Below are 23,451 nucleotides of genomic sequence, written 5' to 3'. Positions count from 1 at the left end.
CATTCTAATCAATTTCTCTTCGTTTTTGCACAGATGTATGTGCGTAGAATGTTAACCCAGTAGTAATAAATAACTAATCCATGGTTTTTACCCAGATATAACTCAAAAGGAGCCCCTTCCATTCCGTATGTTTCTGTTCTGTTCAAGATGTAAACTGCAGTAGCTACAGCAATTGCTGCTGGAAAACTTGCTTCTGCATCTAAATACATGAATGTCCTGGGCATTTTCACGATTGTACGTCTCTCATTCATTGCCTCCGTTTTCTTCAGGAGTCTTTTGTACGACAACTTCTTAACACAGAATTGCACACATTTCTTCGTTGTCTAATTCATCACCATTGGCACTAAGGAACTTCTACAATATGCGCCAAAATTTTTTTGCGTGATCTGACATGTATTTTAGCACGGTTTGCACTTCAGACTTTTCTCAGGTAAGGTAATCATACCGGAATTTCGGATAACTACCTTTAAGCACAAGTAAATATATATATATCTGGGGCTGAGAGGTAAATTATGCCAAGTCATTTTTTGGCCGAAATTGAGTTATCACATTTTTCTTTACTTACATTAGTACGAGGGACACTAGGAACGTCTTGAGATGTGGACAACTGGAACACAGGAAGTAAACAATTTTTCCGTCAATAAACAATCGACACAATTCAACACAATATTGTCTTGCAAACACTTTTTCGCTTCTCCTATGAAATAAATAATTTATGACTTACACTACTTTACTTCTCAGCCCCAGATATATATAATTTTTTTTCTGAAATGACTTATTTAACGGTCCACAAAGATCTGCTAACATTGATTCATATTCTATTGATGCCGCACTTCTACTACCGAAAGGTAAAGAGTATGCTTTACTGTAGGTGCAATGTTCACGCAAGTCATTTTCTAGACAAACACACCAAACTACTTTTGAGGTATTACTTTACGGGACACTTCTTCTGATGTCCCCATATCTCATTTGTACAGTTGCAACAATGCACTTTCTGTTGTAGCTAGATTTATTTGAACGGATCGTGTGGTAGTATTGGTTGAATAGCTGCATTGTGCAGTGATCCACTTACTTTGCAAGCTCTGCACAACAACAATTAACCATTTGCCCGAAAGTAACACTTTGCAGCTAATGACCGAAATTTACTATTTGGATTTTGATCTTGATCTGCCAACACTCAAAATAGGTTTCTGTTAATGTCAGGATCATGCCAAACGTCTTGTTGGCACAAGTTCTCTGCACTTACTACAACAATGGACAAAAGTGAATTGCCTTTTCCAATGATTTTTTTATGTTTATTTTTTATTTATTTATTTTTTTTAACCGGCTGTCTTGATGTTGCACGCACTTACAAAGTAGCCAAATCAATAAAAACCTCGGCACACTTCGCTACATGCTTTGTTGCACCGTTGCCTATGTATCACGCTGTTGTCTAGGTTTGAGCCTAACACACTTCTTAGCAAGAAGTCATACGTACTTCACTTGCCGTCTCAGTATCGGTTTAAATTTCAGCTTCTTCTGTTTCCTTCTTCATTGCTGGCTTGACGTCTGCAATCCATTTCTTGCACTGCTTAACACAGTGACTCTTTCAGTAACAATAATTGCACACAACGGCACAGAGATTGACTCATTTATATTGAGCCGAAGGCGATGTACAACTGTACCGCTCATGCGCAACCCATCGCAAGTGATTGATACCACCGAAACTGAACGGATTCTGATAGGGGTTCATTGTGGCTCTTTCCGACGCTAAGTTCACGGCTTTGCGCATCGTAGAAATGTGTAAAGTTCGCAATTTTCGTGCAGGTCGTGCCACTGTGAATCGTATTATACGGAAATATGCGTCACAGAGTCTTGGGCCGACCACACTGACGCGAGCAGCTAGAAACTGTCCTGTGAAGAGAAGCCTGCCACTGTTACGTGTGAATCTGCGTATAGCGATCTCGAAAATTCTCCCACACAGCTTGCGATGACCAGTAAATGCCGCACATCGCAGGCAACATTCAACCGCGCCAGTCACCAAGATTTACACCTCATAGTCGTTCTCAAGAGCAGTGTACACACCCTGAAATCATGTCATATAGCTCAGCCGAAAAGAAAACTGCAAGAGGCTGTATTAACATCATCTCGCGGGTGGTCGGTGGAAATTTATTATTACCCTTCATGATGAATGGATATACCTCAGACTGTGGTCAAGTTCGTGCCATTGCGTACAGACCTATTGACGCTAAGAGGCGAAACACGTCCTTCCGCCAGTGCTCAGAGAGTTTCCCGAAAGAGTTTATGTTTGTGGCCGATTTTTCATACATTGGCAGAAGTGGAGCAAACGGTCGAAATCAATGCTGCGTAAACCAGACTCATATCCTGACTAAAATGTACCAGCATTGAATCCCAGCATTGTATAAATAGGACGTGAACCAGGTTGAAATGCACCAAGGCAAGACATCCAGTCACTCATTGCTGGAATTCTATCGCTGTGTGGAAAAGGAAGCAATTCTATTCTATTCTATTGCTGCAATTTCCTTTTCTAACATCCTTGTCAAGAGTTTAGATGCCAGTCCAATAGACTATGATGTTCGGACTCCTTAAACGGCGCCTGCTCATCGTGCAGTTCGCACGGTCTCTGGCCTGTGGAAAGCCTATAAGGAGGAGTGGGATGCAATACGCATGGTTCAGCTGCAACGCAATTTGTTGCAGTGGAAACTCTGATGTTGGACAATAGTTAGTACAGGTGACCTGCAGATCGAATACAACTGGTGGTAAAAACACGACATTTCCTTGGTAAATGGCACATTCAAAATCGGCTGAATATAAATGAATCAACCTCTGTATTATATATAAATAATTTAGCACCTACTTTCTGTGTGTAACATTTTGTCATTATGCTTCTTGTACAACTTTGCCATTGTCTTTTTTTTTTTTTTTTTTTTTTTTTTTCAAAATTTCTCTCAAGTACACTCATGCAAAGTTGTGTTGTTAACTGATCGTTATGTGTTCTTTCGTCTTTCGTTAGTAAGATCCACCCGGTTTGAAAGATTCCAAACTTACTTGCTTTTTACTTCGTATTCTTCAAGACTGGAGGCATTTTAGAACACGTTACATATGCTTTCATGCCTTTCTGCGTTGAGGCGTAGTGTGTGATGACGTCATAAATTTAAAAAGATATTTTTTGTTATGCGTATTATTATTATTTTTTGGCGGGTTACATTTTGCATTCAGAAGACTGAAATTTTGCACACTCGTTCAGTGCACCCCTTAATAATTTTCAGATCTCTGCGTGGAAACAGCGGGGTCCAGAGGGGCAAAAATGTTTTTAAAAAAAGGACATTTTTAACAAAAAATAGCTTTTTTCGTGATTTTCCCGCCTCAGATGGAGACATATGAATGGTATCGTTTGAAAGGCTGTCCTATTCTGAAGAAAATGATGTACGTACTATGCTCCTAGGATAAATAGGGATATCTCAGGAAACTGTTACCTGAGATCGTGTTTTATACGGGAATCTGGGGTATTTGGGGAATATTATTTTTCGCGGGCTTACTTTTGCACCTACAAGATTAAAATTTTGCACATTTACTCAGTGTACTCCTCAGTATTTTTCAAATTTGTTTCATACCTCTACCTTGAAACAGGGGGAGGGGTCCACAGAGGTAAAAAAAAAAAAAAAAAGAAAATTCTTTTTTTCGTGATTTACCCGCTCCAAATACATGATGGAGACATTTAAAGGGTACTGTTTGAAAATTTGTTTTATTCTGAAGAGAATAATGTACAAATCATGATCCTAGGATAAATGGGGATGTCTGAGAAAATTTTTATATTACATCCGCGTCATCTGGGGCATTGTGGGAGTGTTCTTAGCTCATTGTTAAATAGTTTCCTCACCCTTACTACTCAAAAAAGAAACTTGAAATATTGTACACATATTTAGTACACCCCTTAGTATTTCCCAGTTGATATTGAGATCTGTGCATTAACACAAGGGAATCTAGAGGGGATCAAAATTAAAAAAAAAAAAAAAAAAAGAAGAAGGAAAAAAAAAAAACGATTACTCTCAAAATTTCCCGCCTCAGGGATATGATAGGAAAATGTAAATGTTACCGTTTCAAAAGCTGTTCTATTCTAAAGAGAGTGATGTATGTACCATGATCCTAGGATAAATAGGGATGATGCTGTAGCTGCTTGACTGAAGGTCTATAATCTACCTTTAAAAAGAGCCATAATTTAAGAGGGTTAAGAAACATTGTTTGGGATTGATATAGGTTAACGATTGGGGATAATTCAAAATTCAATCCCAATACTTTCATTTAAATGGCATAATTAGCATTTAATACTAATTCCTAATGCTTTTTCTTCAGTTCGCGATTTGTATTATACGAGGAGGAAGATTTGATTTAAATCAAAAAAATCGGTTTAAATAAAAAAAATCAACATTTTTTTTTAAATCATGATTTTTTCACCCTGATAATAGATAAGGCTCCTAAATATCACGATTTTTTTGTTTCCATGTTGGGCGCCTGATTTCACCACTAAGTAACTTCACGGATTTTGTAGAATATATGCTGATGCTAATTTTGCGGAAATATATTTGTTAGGAAAACAGATCCTAGGTGTACTGGATTGTCTTTGCAGCTTGTATTTCAAGATATCGGAGTAATAAACACAAGCGCCTATCCAGGTTCCTCATCTTGTAACAAAAGGTTATGGCGGCAAAGAAATATCCGGCGCGGCAGATTTGAATACCCTTCTGCGTGGTGAAGTCGTCACAAATACCTTTTTGATATTTTAAATCATGGAATTTATTTTAGATATTAAAAAAATGGTCGTACTTCTGTTACTCGTTGCATACTATGTGCTAATTACATTATATAGATCTTTTTTGAATAGAATGATTTTATTGAATTAGCAACCTTTATTATATACAGAGTCCTAAGAATATCATGTCGACACCTTCATGCTAATGTAATGACATCGATTTGTCGAAAATATACATATGGTTAAATGGTTGACAGATTGTAACATTTCACTAGCTGACAGATTATAACAAATATATTTTGCTGGTTTGTCGGCTTTCATTGCTCCAGCAATAATATTAGCTATGTATCTTCTTTCCACATCACTGGTTCCGCCTATAAGAACAAAAAATTTTCTGATCACGAAGTTACTGTCTCATTTGTCTTTTTGCGTTCTCCTAACACTTTGGCAGTTAAATTTTCCGAAACGTCGATTCATCTGGAATGAAGGGACTTTATACCGTTTCAAAAAATCTCTTAATTTCATATTTTACAGTTTCTACATGGGAATGTTAGAAGCACTAAAAATTCACATAACTGTTTTGAAAACTGAAGTTCTATCTTTGCTATTCGAAGCACTTTCCATTTGTAAACGTCTTTTTATGCTTGTTTTCTGCTGCACGGAAATGTTTCTCGTGACCCATATGCTGTTCTATAGTATACCTTCTTTCTGCTTCAACTTTCACCCCACACAACCTACAAAATAATATTGTACTGTCAGTACAAAAGAGCCTTCTCCAAATTCCGAAACAGTCTGTCTTAAATGAGAAACTCGGCATTGTACATATTGAAAGCTCCAATTCGCTACCGAGTAGAAGCTAGAGAATACACTTGAAAGGAAACTCTCGCATGTGTAAATTATATATACGACAGTGATAAAAAAGAAACCCTGTTTAAAATCTTGTGCACCTTCTAACCTATTTTCTCTGACTAGTTCCTTTGTGGTCATCAGCGTAAAAACGTCTTGTGCGTAATAATAATAATAATAATAAAAGTTGACTTAGTCAACAAGATCTGAATTCTGTTTATAAGGAATTCCATATCCATTCGGCATGCAGAGTACTTTGTCCAGTATTAATTTTACTTTATTTTCTTAGGTTGTACTTATATTTGTCGATGGCTCAGTGGTAGAGCGTTCACCTCTGGTGCTTGGGGTCCCGGGTTCGATCCCAGCCCCCGCCAAGTGAACTTTGTGGTGGACAAACACCGTGTGCGTGGGTTTTTTCGGGGTTCTCCCGTTTCCTCCCACTTTCTTCATTCCACCATTTCATTCATTTCTCATAATCACCATCTCCTTTAGCCTAACCGGCATAAGCGTGGGACGTAAAACTCAGAGATTTCATTTCGTTTTTTATATTTGTCGATTCAACTAAAACTTGCAGTGCGAAAAGATCGAAAATTGAAGATGCAATCGGTGCACTGGTTTCTTGGACGTTACGTGTATAAAAGAGCTGATGTGGGTCGAATGGGGTTTTGTAGAAAAAGAAAAAATCAATGAAACAATGCCCTGGAATGTTATATACATGAAAGTACAAATGATGAGGTCAGTGTTGTTTATTGCACTCGTCTAGTCCAAATGTATAAATAGGTATCGTGAAAAGAAACGAAGGAAGAGTTCCAATGTCTCATTCAACAGTACTAGTACAGTACGACACCATGAACCAAACAATTTTACCCATACTGTGGTTCGGGTTGGGAGTGTGTGTCATAATACGTGGGGACGTCCTCGTTACTAGTTTTAAGAGTTCAGCAAGATGCGACGTGCTGGATTTGAGAAGATTGTATTTTTTAATGGTGAAAAAACCGACATGCTGTTAGTGTGCGGTGAATGTAGGAGAAATGTTGTCCTGTCATGTACGGCATACGCCGAGAGATACCCAACAAATGTAAACCAATCCTACAGTTCTTCATGAAACTCTTTAACGAGCTACAAGAAACTGAAAATGTAAGATCTCGTCATCCACGAAAAACAAACCAGTGACTGGCATGGCGGGTGAGATTAGTGTTCTAGCTGCTGTCACTGGACATTTCCATGTTAGCACACGCTCCATGGGATGGGATTCTGGCTCAGGTTCCCCACCTTCACGAGTTCCACCCATATGTCACTCCACCATCAATTATATGGGAACGATTATCTATTCCATAGTAATTTTGTGAATAGGAATTAGATCAAAATGCATCTAATTTCTCTTGCATATTGTTTCTTGACCGATCAGCTTTTACTAGTCATGGATAGGTGAATCTCCGAAACATGCGTTCTTTGACAGCATTAGTGAGTGTAAATGTGTAGTGTGGAATAGTGGACCAACATAGCATAGAGCCGTTTTTCATTGAAGGCGTACTCAGTTTCCTAAAATATGTCAACTTCGACATAACTCATCGCTGTTAGAAAACATTCCACATGAGACCATAAGAAACATGTGGTTCCAGCATGACGACTACCCAGCTTACCGTGCATGACCCTCCATGGTCTGTCTTATTGAAATGTTTCTTCATCATTGGACTGGATAAAGGAGATCTGCCAGTTGACCATCCCGTACCCTCGTAATAGGTCTTTTCCTGTATGAAAGATAAATGACACCGTTTACATTGTCACACAAACGACTGCCAAAATGAAATGTCGAGTACATTGAGATACGATATGAAATGCTGTACTATTGCAACTTGTTCTGCAGTTTCGGCTGAAATGCTAAAAGAAGTATAGGTGCCTTCCATTTAAACTCAGTCAAAAAAATATAAAATTGTACCATCACCATCTCAGATATTGTTGAAACTTTTTTTATAGCAACTAGACATATTTTTAAGAGACCCATATTTTTTTGTTTTGTCGAAAAAAATTTTCCCGCCAAGTAATGGGCCATCAAAGACGGGGAGTACAATTTATGAATTATAGAAGACATGGAAAATGGTCAACTTCGGAGCCTCACCATTCGCTATGGAGACAGGTAGAGTTATAATTCTTGTTGTGGTATGTACATAGGGATATAAATAAACTATATTTTATTATAGTTTGGTTTGCGCATGCGTATCTTTTTGTACATAAATTAACAAATGAACGTCAATTTATCTGAAAAGTCGAAGTTTGCGAATTTTTTTCGAGCACTTTCGGTTTGAATTTTAAAATTCTGTTTTCACGGTTGGTAAGACCTGGTTACCCGCTTTCCGAAAAAAAAAATGTATCGCTTCTGTGTGCAACCGTTTTGTCGCAACAAATTCGAGAAATTGTAAAATTTTCAAAAATCGCCATTTTTGGGCGCCATTTTCTCGAAAACACCATCTTTTAAAATTCTGAAATTTTGTCAGATGGTTCAACTTTACATGAGTAATAAACACACCAAATACCATTCTCGACCAATGCTTCATGAATTAACTGCAGCCTTTTAAAGTTAGCGATGTTTCGTTTGTGGTTCACATTCATTAAATGAAGAATAAAAGGTTTTTTTTTTATTATTTTGATCAAGAAGGCTCTCTGAAATCCGTTTTCTTAAACCGTAATAATCTGAGGTGGAAATTACGATTACGAAACACACAAATTTCAAGTTCACTTACTTAAAATGGTCTTCGGAAACAAATTTTCACTGATGTTTTTTTTTATTTTTTTTTAATTTTTTACATGGACCAATCGATTACTTGATTGGTGTCTAATAGCATGTAACCTTGCAGGTGCTCCAATAGGTGTTGGCTCACTCACAACTTGTCCAGGAGTGGATCTAGGGGGAAGAAACTTTTTTATTTTATATATAAATAAAACCGATCTCAGAGTTTGGAGCTCGTAGCTCTAAGTAGCAGTATACCCCCCCCCCCCGCTTCCTTCCAGAAGTCCGTCCTGGATCCTTCCCTGCGTAGCACATTGTCTATAGTCACAAATGCTGAACGTCCATGTGGAAGCATAAACAGCACTTCAACTTCACGTAATTCATGATTTATTCATAATATTTCTGCTACGCACCACTGGTTATCGTACATATATGTATGTAACAAAAGTTCCTTTTTGCAGACTTCTTAAATCTACACTTTGAATTGCAGAAGTTCGATTATGGGGGAAGCATGAAGTTAGTTCATGGTGACCCGTTACTGCAATAAAAACTTCGCCATTTTCCGAAAGCTAAAGATGACTTCTTGAATACCAGTTACCGGTCGCATACTTTCCCTTTTTTTCTTCCGAAGTCGTCGAATTCAGTTCCAGGCAAGAAAACGAGAGTAATACCCGGAGTTTGTACTTGCACTATACTCACGAATTCTTCTGCGGTTGTAGTGGGGGCGCGGTGGCTCAGTGGTAGAGCGTTCACCTCCGGTGCTTGGGGTCCCTGGTTCGATCCCAGATCGCGCCGTGTGGGCTTTGTGGTGGACAAACACCGTGCTCGTGGGTTTTCTCGGGAATCTTGTCTATGGCTGTGAGTACATGAGCCGAATCGTATGTTTTATCGTCGTTTATTACAATAAAACTGTCAGTTGTTTCATATTCCGGTGATAACTCTGAATTTCACTTTGCAGAATAACAGTCCAGTTTTCAGCGAAGTCCACATGAAGTAAAATAGAATTTGTATCTTGAAATTTTATACGGTTCTTTTCGGTAGCAATTAATTCTTGATGTAGTCATGAATTACAATTCTTACAGTTAAACAAGCAATGTACGATACGAAAACAGAAAGTGTCAGTTTTTTTAACGAAATTATTGTTTTCCCATATGGCATACGTAACACTTTCATTTTCATCAGGATCAATAATTAAATACTCCACACTTATTCCTTCCACTCCAGGACATTCACCACATTCTTGAAAGAGACAGTTGTCATTTTCTACTGATCATACTACTAAAGGAAATAGGTCACACATGACAGCTTCAATACAGGCTGCAACTTTGATTTGTAGCAACGCAGTAGCAGCTAACTTAAAATTTGCAGAACACATACACACTTCCCTCGCAGGTTGCGGACTGACACACTTTAGTCGAACACTATAAAATTCCGAGTGACCCATTCTTATGTTGGGATTGTTCTGTTTAAAAAGTCAGTAAATTTCTTTGGAACGCGTAAGAAAACGTTTCGTTTTTTTTTTTTTTTTTTAAACCTTTTTATCCTTTTTCGATCACTGTAATGACATCGCACTTAATTGAGACTTTATCTGGAGCATTCCAAATCATCATTGAGGTAATAGTTCAGGCTTTTTGTAGATCATCAGAATTTATTGGATGGCCATTTCAAGTAAACTTAAAATTTGTGTGTTTCGTAATCGTAATTTCCACCTCAGATTATTTCGGTTTAAGAAAACGAAGGAGTAGGGGGAGGCCCATTTTACTATTTCACAGAGCCTTCTTGATCAAAATAATGACAAAAACAGTCAAGAAAACCTTTTATTTTTCACTTAATGAATGTGAACCACAAACATCATCAAATCATTGCACTTTTATTGTTCCCAGTGTTGCTAACTGTGACATCAAAGTTAACGAAACTTCGCTAACTTTAAAAGGTAATTCATGAAGCATTGGTCGAGAATGGTATTTGGTGTGTTTATTACTCATATAAAGTTGAACCATCTGACAAAATTTCAGAATTTTAAAAGATGGTGTTTTCGAGAAAATGGCGCCCAAAAATGGCGATTTTTGAAAATTTTACAATTTCTCGATTTTTTTTTGCGACAAAACGGTTGCACACAGAAGCGATACAAATTTTTTTTCGGAAAGCGGGTAACCAGGTCTTACCAACCGTGAAAACAGAATTTTAAAATTCGAACCGGAAGTGCTCGAAAAAAATTCGCAAACTTCGACTTTTCAGATAAATTGACGTTCATTTGTTAATTTATGTACAAAAAGATACGCATGCGCAAACCAAACTATAATAAAATATAGATTATTTATATCCCTATGTACATACCACAACAAGAATTATAACTCTACCTGTCTCCATAGCCGAATGGTGAGGCTCCGAAGTTGACCATTTTCCATGTCTTCTACAATTCATAAATTGTACTCCCCGTCTTTGATGGCCCATTACTTGGCGGGAAAATTTTTTTCGACAAAACAACAAATATGGGTCTCTTAAAAACATGTCTAGTTGCTATAAAAAAGTTTCAACAATATCTGAGATGGCGATGGTACATGCTCTGCCTGAATTGAAATGGAAGGCACCTATAGTAATCTTTACATGCTAGGCTGGAGGCTTGTAGTTTGGCTAATAAACATCATTTTAAATGTAATTTGTTGAGTGTGTGTGTTGTTTCTGTTGGAACACTAGAACATCACTTGGTTCATAGCGCTTGTCTTATGCGTGTATTGCTCAATGGGGCGTTAGCACTCTTCCTTGATTTTTTTTAATGATATCTTTTGATGCATTTTTGAACTAAACACGTCCAATAAATACCATTGACTTACTTACCACTTGAACTTCCCTTTACATGATATTCCAAAACATTGTTCCATTAAAAAGAAATGAAAGTACGTTACTTTTTATAAAAACCCCATTCGATTTTGTTTTGTTTGTTTCTAATGAACTACAAATATCATTCTTCTATACCTTAACGTCTGTGAAAACACCGCTTCTCTTTCGACCTAGTCGCGGTGCAAGTTTTAGTTAAATGACTCTTTATAGTTTGATATCGATTTCAGAGGTGACTTACTGCATAAGTATTTCTACATATGGGATGTATGCTTTTCCTTCTTTGTCTCTTATCCACGATACTATTCTTGATTTCATTATGTCGTTTCTTTTTTTCTTCCTATTTTAAATCTCCATCACCGATTTGTTTGGAATATGTTGGTTTTACGTTACTGAAAATTAACAAAGGCAAGTACATATCGCAGCTTTAGTTGAGATTTTAAATATCTTTTCGTTCTTAGTAGAGCCTAATATTAAATAAAGATGGTGATCAGAAAAGTGGAAACACCTGTAGCTGGCAACACGTCAGATGTATGGGTTGGCAGTGGTGTCGTGGCGCCCGCAGCGCCGGACCGCTGGTGGTGGTCTGTTAGGTCGGTCTCCATACTACGTCAGGAGCAGTGGAACAGCAGTGTCCAGTGGCTGCAGCAGACGGAGATAGTGTAAAATAGGAGACTTCTCAGATTTTCAAAGAGGGCAAATTGTTGGTGCGCGGTTATGTGGATTGAGTGTGACGGCAGTGGCTACTGTGTTAGGTGTGTCGCGTGGAACAGTGTCGAAAGTGATGACGGCCTACACAACACACGGGAAAACCACATCGGGGAAGCGGAACAGTGGGCGGAAGAAAATCATGAGTGACAGGTCACGCCGGGTATTAAAGCGCATTGTCACGCAGAACCGTCGTGCCACTGCGGAGCAAGTGACGGAGGAACTCAATCAGCACTTCCCCCACCCTGTTTCGGCAATCACAGTTTGCCGCGAATTACATGACATGAACTTACGGGGTCATGTTAAACGGGCCAAACCGCTCATCAGGGACCATAACGCTTTCGCACGCCGAAAATGGTGCCGCGACCATGCAACTTGGACCGTTTAGGACTGGAAACGTGTAATATGGTCGGATGAGTTATCCTTCACCCTATTCCCAACCACGGGCCGTGTTTATGTGTGGAGAACGCCCAAAGAAGCTTATATCTGCAGTGTCTCGACCCAACTGTGAAACATGGTGGTGATGTTGTGGGCCGTCATATCATGGTTTTCATTGGGTCCTGTGGTCACACTTAGCGGACGAATCACTGCCAACGATTATGTCGCAATTTTAGGAGACCACTTGCATCCTATGGTCCGGATGTTGTTCCCGGACAATGACGCTATCTTCCAGGATGATAATGCACCCATTCACACAGCTGGCGTTGTTGCAGCGTAGTTTGAGGAACATCGGGATGAAGTTCAACACCTCCTCTGGCCCGCCCAATCCCCAGATCTCAACATAATTGAACATTTGTAGTCCGTCTTGAAACACGACTCCGGCGACGATTTCCACCTCCATCCTCTCACAGAACTGGCCGATGCCCTGCACGAGGAATGGTGTAAAATTCTACTTGCTACCATTCACGACCTCTATGCCTCCATCCCACGTCGCATCAAGGCTGTTCTGAAGGCGAAAGGTGGCCGGACACCATATTAATCTGGTAAGTTGCAATTTCGTTCAGGTGTTTCCATTTTTCTGATCACCATCTGTTCATCATAATACAAGATGAAACATATTTTGACCAGGAAAGCCTGCAAAACCCAGAGGATCAAGCTCAGGTAATTTACAGTTACCCTTTCATTTAAGCATAACCAGGGTTTAAAAGTGTGAAACATTCGGCATTTCCGTTATTAATTCAAATTTTATGCATGAAGTATTGTGTATATTAAGTCCATTGTCACAATACCAAAGGTTAATTCAAACAATGGCTTTCTCTTTTTCTTAAAGTTAAATCAGTTTTATTTAATCATTCTTTGAAGTTTTGCTTTGATATAACGTGCATGATTCTAACATATCGACTATTAAAAATTTAGTACTACAGTTAATGTTAACACATAATTGATATCCTTCAGTGTCCTATCTTCTCTCTTTCTCTCTCTTTCTTTCCCGATAATCACTGCTGTGTTCCAGTGATCAGAATAGATCAGATGACATTAATGTAACTAATTATAAAGGACATGAATAACTCCTCTTTCAAAGACAATTCAATCAATTAGAATCAATTTGAAAAGTTCGCCTTATATTTCATATGTACGGCTGGTTAGAAGTTTACCGAGATTAGATCCTGCATAACTGCAAAACTACTTCTCGGTCGATATTTGGTTTATTTTTTTAAAAGCAGTGGTTAAGTTCCTTATTGAGGCTTTTTATTTCATTTTAATAAATACACGGTCTCGCATATTTTGTCCTTTACTTTCTAACAGTGTTTATGGTGATCTCTAAGTACTTTTTTTTTTTTTTTTTTTTGCATGTAAAATATATTTTTATTAACTATATATATGTGTATTAGAATCTTCAGGCTGAAATAATGTATTAAAGCTATATGGAACTTGTGGGTTTTGAACTTTACAGGAAAAGACAGCAAAAAGAGGAAAAAATCTCATCTTCGTGAACTGAGCTGCTATAGTGGATCAAACAAAGGTACTGACGTCATATATACATACATTTTTGCACATGCGCGGGATTACAAAATCCTTTCAAGTGATTACCTTTGAAGCGCACCAATATATTTAGGATTTAAGTTTCGCACTATATTTGCACTAAAGAGTTCGCAGAAATCTCTGGATCATCGATAGAACTAATTCCGTACTGGGACTCACAAATATGTTGAATTTGCAGACGAAATTAATGACTTCCCTAATGTTTGATAAAAGTATTCTAATGGAAGAAACTAAGATATCTACGTATTGCAACTGATATTTATAATATAAGTTAAGCACATGAAGATCATCGAAAGAATTTAATTTAGCTTAACCGTTTGTCCATAAGTATAAGGTCCCACTTTTAAAGCAGTTCACTAGTATTATATACATAATTGGGTAAATATTAGCCTTTTAAAGAATATGTACACTGTTATTAAACGTGACTACGCGAAAGAAAAGTACATACTGCAAAACTTAAAAAACAGAAAGATAATTCAGCGGATTCAAATAAGTTTTTCTTCTGATATTGTGTGAGGCTCAGTGAAAGATGAGAAGAGGATTTCCTTGGTCCCAGTATGGAAGTAGCATTCATCGCATGATGTTCCAGAGTGAGGTGGTGGTATGCATGATCTCTGTAGTGTGTATTACTTACGAGTATTTGTAAATAATAGATAAATATATATTTCATTGTGCTTTTTAAACAGTATAAACACAGAAGAAAAGTGAATTTGCGCTTACACTTCCTATATAAATTCGTGATAAAATTGTCACTGCCCTGCTATGTATTCGATTAAATGTAACAAGTAACGCATTTGTCGCGTACATCTAGAAATACGTTGCGTGTTACTTATTCTAATGTTCTTTATTCTTTTTTCGAGTAACTTTATTTTTATAATTACTGATTTGATTCATTTCTCAATATATCTCCAAAACAAAGTTTATGTTCTGCCCTACAAATACATATAATAGAATATATTTTTAATATTATTAGAAAACATGTATTTGTTTCGGTCAAGAGAAATTGTAAAGATGCAAATCAACTTAAAGTATTTATTAAAATATTTAAGCCAGGACAAAAAGTTATGCCTACAGTTGATTGTTACTACGAAGTACAGTATCGTGAATAGAAAAATATTATGCTCTTAAAAATAGTTTTATAGTATTTGGCCATTATACATATAGTTGTATCGTCGATTTTAAAATATCGACATTTGATCAGTTATTTTATTGTCTTTTCTTTCTTATTCTAGATATTAAATTCTATTATATCCAACAAACAAACTACATATACAAATCTACATAGGATTATTCTCAAATGTGCTTTTCCGAATAGATCTCTACTTTCTATGCAAATTGCATATTCACGTCTGAAAAGTAGTGTATCCTGTATGCAACCGTCTTGCCGAAACTAGTAAAAATAATCAACTTATTTACTATGTTAAGTAACTCACTTTAATGTAAAGTGTATATCTAATTTACTCGATATTTTTGAGAGTTATATATTCAGAGAATATAACTAATGATTTTGCGCACAAGTTTATAATATTGTTTCAAAATTAAGGAGTTTGCTAACTTTAAATTGTAACTGTGACAATAAAGTCTGTTGCGTATATGCCATATTATAAATAAAATTTGAAAACGTATAATATGATGTTTCTGGTATATAATCCTAGAAAATATGTTCTCTGTTTCCGCGTATTTTCAAGCTTGAAAAAGTAGAATGTCTAAATAAGATTTTTACTAATTTAAACGTGTTCTCACCGTTTTACAAACAACTTGTGGCATTAATGAAGTGTGGCTTAAATGCAATGTAGCGAATGTACAGTGAACGTTGCTTTCTTATCTTATTTTTGACAGTGACAAATTAAAAACTACCATCAAAACGTATCCATGAAAATGAGAATATGCAGAGGAATTAAGCGCCGATTTCTTCAAGTGATTCTCCTTCGGTATGTGGAGAAACTAGGAGGAAAGATTAAAATAAATTAATAAACTAAAATATACTGGGTACCACACATTTCGATTGAGAACGAAACCAACGAGGAGTTAAATCTACGCAATAAAAGGATCAACTTTTAGAATCCCTCTGTGATATGCGTCGAAAGTAGATCTTACGTAACAACCGACGACGTTCTGCGCAACGGTTGGATAGCGTTTCCTCTCCCAACACTTTCTAAAGCCTCAGTTGCACTCAAAATCACTTGTGGTGACTTGTGGTAGTCCGTAGTCGGAGTATTCCCATACAATTTCCACAGTCCAGACGAAATACTCATGGCCGAGAGATATTACCGGGAACTTAACACTGCACACAAACTACAAAGTATATGATTAGTTGTGTTTAACAGAGAAGGTTCAGTCATAATCTTACATGTTAAAATGTTCCAGCAGGAAAATGATGATTGTGCGAAGTTGAGCGCACAGCTAGTCAGTAGGGTTGTAAATAGTAGTAGTAGTAAGCCTGTAACATCTGTAAGCAACAGGGACGCATTATATGTAAGCGTATTTTAAGATCTTGCGTAATGTCATCACGGCATTGCAAGTTCGCGATTGGCTTTTCTAATAGACTTTTTAGCGTAAGAAAGACTTCCTAACGCACTCAACATTCTCCTCATACACTCCTGGCCGTCCCGGGGACTTTTAGCCTTACACAGATAAACAGTCGTTTCAAATTGATTATAACATCGACGAATGTTGTTGGCATTTGGAGGATCACGATTAAACTCCCTACGAAACACATGTTGAACTGTAATAACTATTGTACAACTAACAAACTGCAAAACACAAAATTCCTTCTGTTGAAGAATTACCACCTTTATTACTGTCGCTGCCAAGCGGAAACAAAGAAAAGCTATCTGCATGCATGCGTACAACTAAAAACTACCTTGCTTAGTTTGAGCTTACGAACAACTTTGTAAACTTCATCTTTGTGATAATATAAGGAAATCAAACTATTATATTCATTTATTTACACCCGATATGTTCACTATGCGAACGGCCTAGAGAAAAATTACTAGTTCATATAATAACGCTTTGTAGATACTATCTGGCTTACTTTTGATTTTTTTTTTTTTTAAATAATTCTCCATTTTCTTTAAGTTATTCGCTAAAACTCAAAATAGTAGGAGTGAGCTTAGCGGAGAGCCTTGTACGATAATGCTTATTAGTAGGGGTTTGAAAGTACCGAGATCAATTCTAATACCCGTAATAACAATTCAAATCAAAAAGCGGAGTATCTCAAATATTTCTCAATCGTTATGTAGCCTTGAATAGTTGAATTAAAATAAGTAAATAAATAAATAAATTGGATGATACTGAAACTCTTCCTAGTTCAAGATAAGCTGTTGGATATAAAATACAACAGAGATAGTCACTCTAATTAAAACTGTTTGAATAAAGTGTAGACTATTACCAATTTCACTGTCTCCCTTGACCTAAAGGGCATAATCGTGGGACGTTAAACTGAAAGATTCCATTTTCATTTTATTACGAGTTTAAAAATTCAAGCGCTTGTATGCGAAAGTCCATGTGTTTGAGTAATGCTCTTTGGTAACCCGGAGTGATTACTGTGTCTGCGATATGTGGTGCGACTTCTAGCCACAAACGTCAGCTATGAAAAAACAGGTTGGGTAAGAAAACTTATAATTTTACTAGCAAGCTGTAAATAATCCGGAGGAACAGCAGGTAAAATTTTATACAATAAACCGACTGAAAGAATATTGCTACATACTAAATTACCACCTTATAGTGGATTCCAAATTAAGTACTAATGTCCGTATGAATAGATGTTCAAAATAATGTAGGTTTACATTTAGAAAAAAGGAATTAAAGAAAAAAGGAAAAAATCTGGCTCTAAAACTAACAGACCAGACTCTGTTCGAGTAACGACACAGTAACTGGTTACGTTCACTATCTAAATATCAACTGGCAAATAACCAGTAACACACAGATATGGAGGCTGATGACTTGACATTGATAATTGAGTCTCCAATGAAAGTGACCTCGGTAGGCTGATAGGTTGACAGAGAAACATGTATGCCTGTTGGTTCACCGTGTACAATTATAGGGATATGTGACCCGTCCTAGAGAACAGGTTTAACATTCAATGAAACTTAGCATGAATATATTTTGATCCAAAGGTCTATTTTCGATCGCTTCAAAACTGCCCTGTTCGTGAATTATATGTATAAATTTTAGTTGTTGTATTCAAATGTTGGTTAATGTACCTAAATTTTGACTCGCACCTAGGCCACCAAAATTGTGGTTATTTAGTCGTTTTGTTATGTCTTGTATATATGAACTATACTTTTCCACTCAAATTTTAGTACGACCATCTAAATTTTGGCAGGAGTGCACATTTACCCCACTCAAATTTCATAGTTTTGTTTGCCCGCCTAAATTTTAAACAGGGATACATATATGACTCAGAGAAACTTAGATAGTTTTATCTTTTATGGTTAATATGCTCAAATATTAATTGTGCCATTCGAATTGCGTTGGCCCGTTAAATTTGATCAAGGGTGAGCGTATGGCAATCCAGATTACGGCAGTTTTATCAGCTTATTCAAGAATTTCCAAACCATTTCTAATCGTTATACGAGTATACTCCTCGTAGCTTTTATCGAAAAGCCATTGTTGAAGAAGAATGACAAAACACAGGATGGAACTATGTATACACATTTTAAACTGGATACGATGTCTCGTCCATTTTGTCGTAGAAAACTGTGATTTTTATCAAATGCTTGTCCGAATAAAGGTATCTAGAGAACTGAATACAGAATTTTGATACTTTTTTGGTGAGCATTTTTGGTGTCAAACGAATTCCAACTACAGTAAAAGCTCCTTATTCGCGCTTCCTTCATTCGCGTTTTCACTATTCGCGGATTAAAAAAATGCGACCCAATTCCTACATTCGCGGATCTAATCAGTACGTACATACATAATAATAAAAAGGATTCCAATAGGTATCCAATCCAATATCCTTTGTAAACGCCGTCAAATGGACTAATAAAATGTAAAATAGACCTTATTACAACTTTGCCTAAAGTATGTTGTTAAATGATATCGCCGCTGTATTGGTTCGGACTTTGACATAAGCCGGCTTCGCCGCGATTGGTGTTTTTGAGAATGTAAACAAACAGAATGAAAGCAACCTTATTACTCAATGAATAAAGTATATTTTTAAATGCCGCCACATTATTAGACGTTCCGTCCATTGGTAAGAACCGCTTTGCGTGTTTTATTGTTTCGTCTTTCCATTCGTTACAAAAATTGTGATCAAGTAACACTTCTCTACCGCTGTCTTCCTAATTTATACAGTATGTAATGTCAACTAAAAAAAATGAGAAACGAGTTTCGACACGAAAAAAAATTGTGTTACCGCTTAAAGTAAAAATAGAAATGCTTGATCGTTTACGCCTTGGAGAGTCGATTGCATCCATATCACGCTCATTCAATGTCGACGAATCAACTGTACGATCGATAAAAAAATCCGAAGATAAAAATAAGGTCGTCTGTAGCTTCAACTTCACTGTCAGCGAAAATTGTTCGTGATCCAGCAATAGAAAAAATGGAAGTAGCGTTGTCATTATGGATCGAAGACCGCAACCAAAAAAGGGTGCCCATGAGTGGTCCAATGATCCGGGAGAAGGCAAAGCGTCTTTACGCTCATTTTAAAGATCCTGATGGTAGTTGTAGTGGTGAATGTACAGATGGAGGATTTCAAGCATCGGAAGGTTGGTTCAATAAATTTAAGGTGAGACAATCATTGCATAACATTAAAATCCTTGGAGGAGCTGCATCTGTAGACACTGCTGCAGCAGAATGATATCCAGAAGAATTTACGAACTTAGTAGCTGATGGAGGATACAAACCTGAGCAAGTATTTAATGCAGACGAAACTGCACTTTTTGGAAGAGAATGCCAAACAAAACATTCATTTCTAAAAGCGAAAAGTCTGCTCCTGGATTTAAGGCAGCAAAGGAATAGAGTTACACTGCTGCTATATTCTAATGCATCAGGAGATTGTGTCATTAAACCACTGATGCTTTACAGATCGTTAAATCCTCGGGCTTTAAAAAATCAAAACAAGGACGACCTGCCAGTGTTTTGGCGTGCTAATAAGAAAGCATGGGTTACAAGTGCTACTTTTTGTGACTGGTTCCGGAATTGTTGTCATCCTCGTGAACTTGAAACTATGCATCCAAATATAAAAGTAACATTTTTACCTCTCAACACGACGGTTTTGCTTCAACCTATGGACCAAGGAATAATCCAGGCCTTAAAGCTCTATTACATTAGACGAACCTTCAAAATCGTATTGGATAATATGGAATGTAATCCTGATATGAATGTTATGGAATGCTGGAAGAACTGAAGCCACACACATTGAAGTCATTCTGGAAAAAACTGTGGCCTGCTTTGACTGCGGAAAATGACGAAGAATGTGTGCAAATTCAAACTTAGACTGCAAACATAGCCGAAATTGCGAATGGAATAGGACGAGATGGGTTCGAACAGATAGAATCAAGTGACATTCAGGAATTGCTTGAATCGCAAGATGAAGATTTGACTGAAACCGACTTGGAGGAAATGTTAAATTCACAGCCCATTGAAGAAGAGGCTTCAACAAGCACTGGAAACGTGACATTTAATTTGAAAAATCTTAGTGAAGGTTTAAGAATGGCAAATGAGCTTTGTGATTTCTTTATGAAAATTGATCCGTCTATGGAACGAAGTCTTATTTTTAAGAGGCAAATTGCTAATGCCACTGCTGAATATCAGTCTAAATTGAAGGAGTTTTTAAAAACTGCCAAGCAAGAAAAAATTACAAAATTCTTCATACCATTGCCTAAGCCGGAAGATAATAATTAATCAATATGGTCAAAAACTTCAATTAAAGTAAATTGATTTTTTTTATATATGTATTTGTTTTTTTTTATTTTGTCACCTAGGAACGTATCCCCTATAATCCCATATAAATTACCATTCCGTATTCACGGTTTCTGTATTCGCGGCATATTTATGGAACATATACCCCGCGAATAAGGAGCTTATGCTGTATCTCAAAGTTAGCCTTAACTTGGTATATACGCAACAATTTTTATACAGGTAGTTGATGAGTATTTCAAATTAAATGCCCGTAACCCCATCTCTCATGTCATCTGCATAGCAACGATCTCCGTAGAAACCATATCAATATTAACCGTATGTTGAATAAGGCGGCCATTTCACCGAAGAAAAAAAACATTCCAGAGGGAATGTCTTTAGAATAGGATGACATGAGTATGGCCGTTAGACTAGGAAAGAAGGAAAGAAGAAAGAAGAAGAAGATAATATAAGAAAAGAGAAGGAAGAAACAGTATCTAACTTATCCACATAAAAGAATAACCCTGAGAGAAAACATTTACTACCTAACTCTGTAATAAAATTACTTCACTATATATATATATATATATATATATATATATATAATATTTAACTGTCGCCGTTTCAACGATTACTCTATCTTCTTCTGTGCTATACAGCACTGAATATATGTCATATAAAGATGAGTAATAATAATTAGATATTACTTCTTAAGTTCGATTGATACTGTTTTCAGTGCATGCCTAGGCTGGGTATTGATTCTACTCTCATATATATATATAATCATTCACTACTGAAATATTCTTTATAACCAAAACGGAGTAAATCCACACCACCATATCAACCTAACATATAAACACAAATAAAATTAAAGTCTTACTAAACTACCTCCATTTGCTAGGATGCATACTTCTACAATTTATAGGAAATAAAGAAACATTTTTCCAGCTGGAATTCTTATTTGCATTTAATAATTCGACATATTCAAATTAAAAAAAATATATATATATTAAACTTCAAAATAAACAGATTAATATTTTTCAAAATGGAAATACCTAATACGGGAGTAAACAGTAATATGGTTTCAGCAATATTTCACATAAGATTCGTAGTATCAAGTAATTTTTAAAAACAGTCAATGGTTAAAGAAAAAAAATATTTTCTTATGGCTTTACTTGTCAGAGAAAGTTTCATAAAATTTTTTATTACCATTGCGTAAAGCTGTATCTTTTTTTTCTTTTTAAGAAAAAAAAGTAGCAAAAATGTTCTGAACTTTAGTTCTCAGGGAAACGTTCCATAGCATTAAATATATTGAAATTTTTCCATATTCTTCCATAATTATTTAAGAACAATGTATATATATATATATATATATATATATATATATATATATATATATATATACATACATATAAGAAACTGTTCTACTGTTTTGTCGATTAGGCAAAATATTTGTTTATGAAGAAGACAGTGTATTTATGAATAAAATTTAGTATATCACAGTTCCAGTAAATTACTAATTCCTTGCCATTAACTGCTTCACTGTAATTTAAACATATTAAATTCATGGTGATTCATAATCTAGATATTTCTCAGCACATTATTCCGGTTTATCCAAATTGTATAGTGATTGATTTCTAAACTTTATTTTGATTCCGGCATATTTGGATATCTGCGTTGACCTGTCACTATTTGCACTTCGAGAAAGATATAAATCGGATGTGATTTCGCAACATGGCAGTTCCAAATAAGTAATTATGGAAACACTGTTCTATAAAGATGAACGCACTAAATTAACGCAATTACACTTTCACTTTGGTTACTTGAAATATATTTCTTTTGGGATAGAATGATTGCTACGGATTCCTCACTGATTACGAAAATTTTCATAGTTCCTGGAGATATTCTTGTCCGTACAGAGAAATCATATACAGAAATATTGACTTTACATGGCAACATCGAATATAAATGTTAATATTTTATCTTTCCATCAATTTATTTCGAATAAAGGTTAAAATTTCGTAACGTCGCTGCATTTCCAGAAAATGTCGTCAGAATACTCATCGCTGACTAAGTGAGACGGTGTAGAAAACAGATTGAAGTGCAAATAAGCAATTTACACAAGATTTTCTTATTTAATTAACTAAAAGTCTTAAACATAGGTATTACTGTATGAAACAACATTTCTGATAACTACATTCAACCACAGATAATGCTGCACAGTCCCGGTCTAGCAAAAGGGTATACTAAGTTAGTTATAAAAATATTATAGTAAAAGCTATTAAATTTGTAATAACAGAAGATTGTGTATTTATACAGTAGTATTCTCGTAAGGACGTTAATTATTAAAAGTCAATATATTCCTCTTTATTGGTGATTAGCTAGGCCTAGCTGATGTTAATGATACTATTTCGCTAAAAATGGCAGAAATATAATCTGTTGAACCACTATGAATATCGTATTACAGGTATATTTAATGGAGACCTATTTCTCAGCAATATAGAATACGACTTCCAAGATCATGAACCCATTTCGGAACTAAAAATCCAAAACCACAGTTATAAGCCCTTTTAAATGAAATATACATATATGTGTAACATGCCATCTTTTAGAGATGTCTCTATCATAAATATATATTAAAAAAATACTTATATCAAGGAATATACGAACTGGTAAAAAAAAAAGTTTGAGGAAACAGATGGGAAAGAAAAAAAATATTCAAAGAGCGAACATCAAATGCCTCCAAGCCGAT

The 23,451-nt window shown here is 36.1% G+C and overlaps 1 protein-coding gene across 3 annotated transcripts in view; it reads left to right on the top strand.

Annotated features, from left to right (window-relative positions):
- The window catches only part of LOC145662782 (inositol polyphosphate-4-phosphatase type I A), a 422,451-nt gene that overhangs the window by 131,819 nt on the left and 267,181 nt on the right, over nt 1–23,451 (top strand). The window contains exon 3 of one of the 3 annotated variants that reach the window (XM_081728655.1): nt 13,765–13,833. The exons of the other annotated variants lie outside the window; for them this stretch is intronic. Coding sequence (XP_081584781.1) covers nt 13,765–13,833 — 69 coding nt within the window. The remainder of the gene's footprint in view (nt 1–13,764; nt 13,834–23,451) is intronic. 3 annotated transcript variants of the gene reach the window in all.

The sequence above is a fragment of the Thermobia domestica genome, chromosome 10, assembly GCF_964235325.1.
Source record: "Thermobia domestica chromosome 10, izTheDome1.hap1.1, whole genome shotgun sequence".
NCBI lineage: Eukaryota > Metazoa > Arthropoda > Insecta > Zygentoma > Lepismatidae > Thermobia > Thermobia domestica.
Note: the sequence above shows the minus strand (reverse complement) of the source record. Positions and strands in the feature narration are given on the sequence as shown.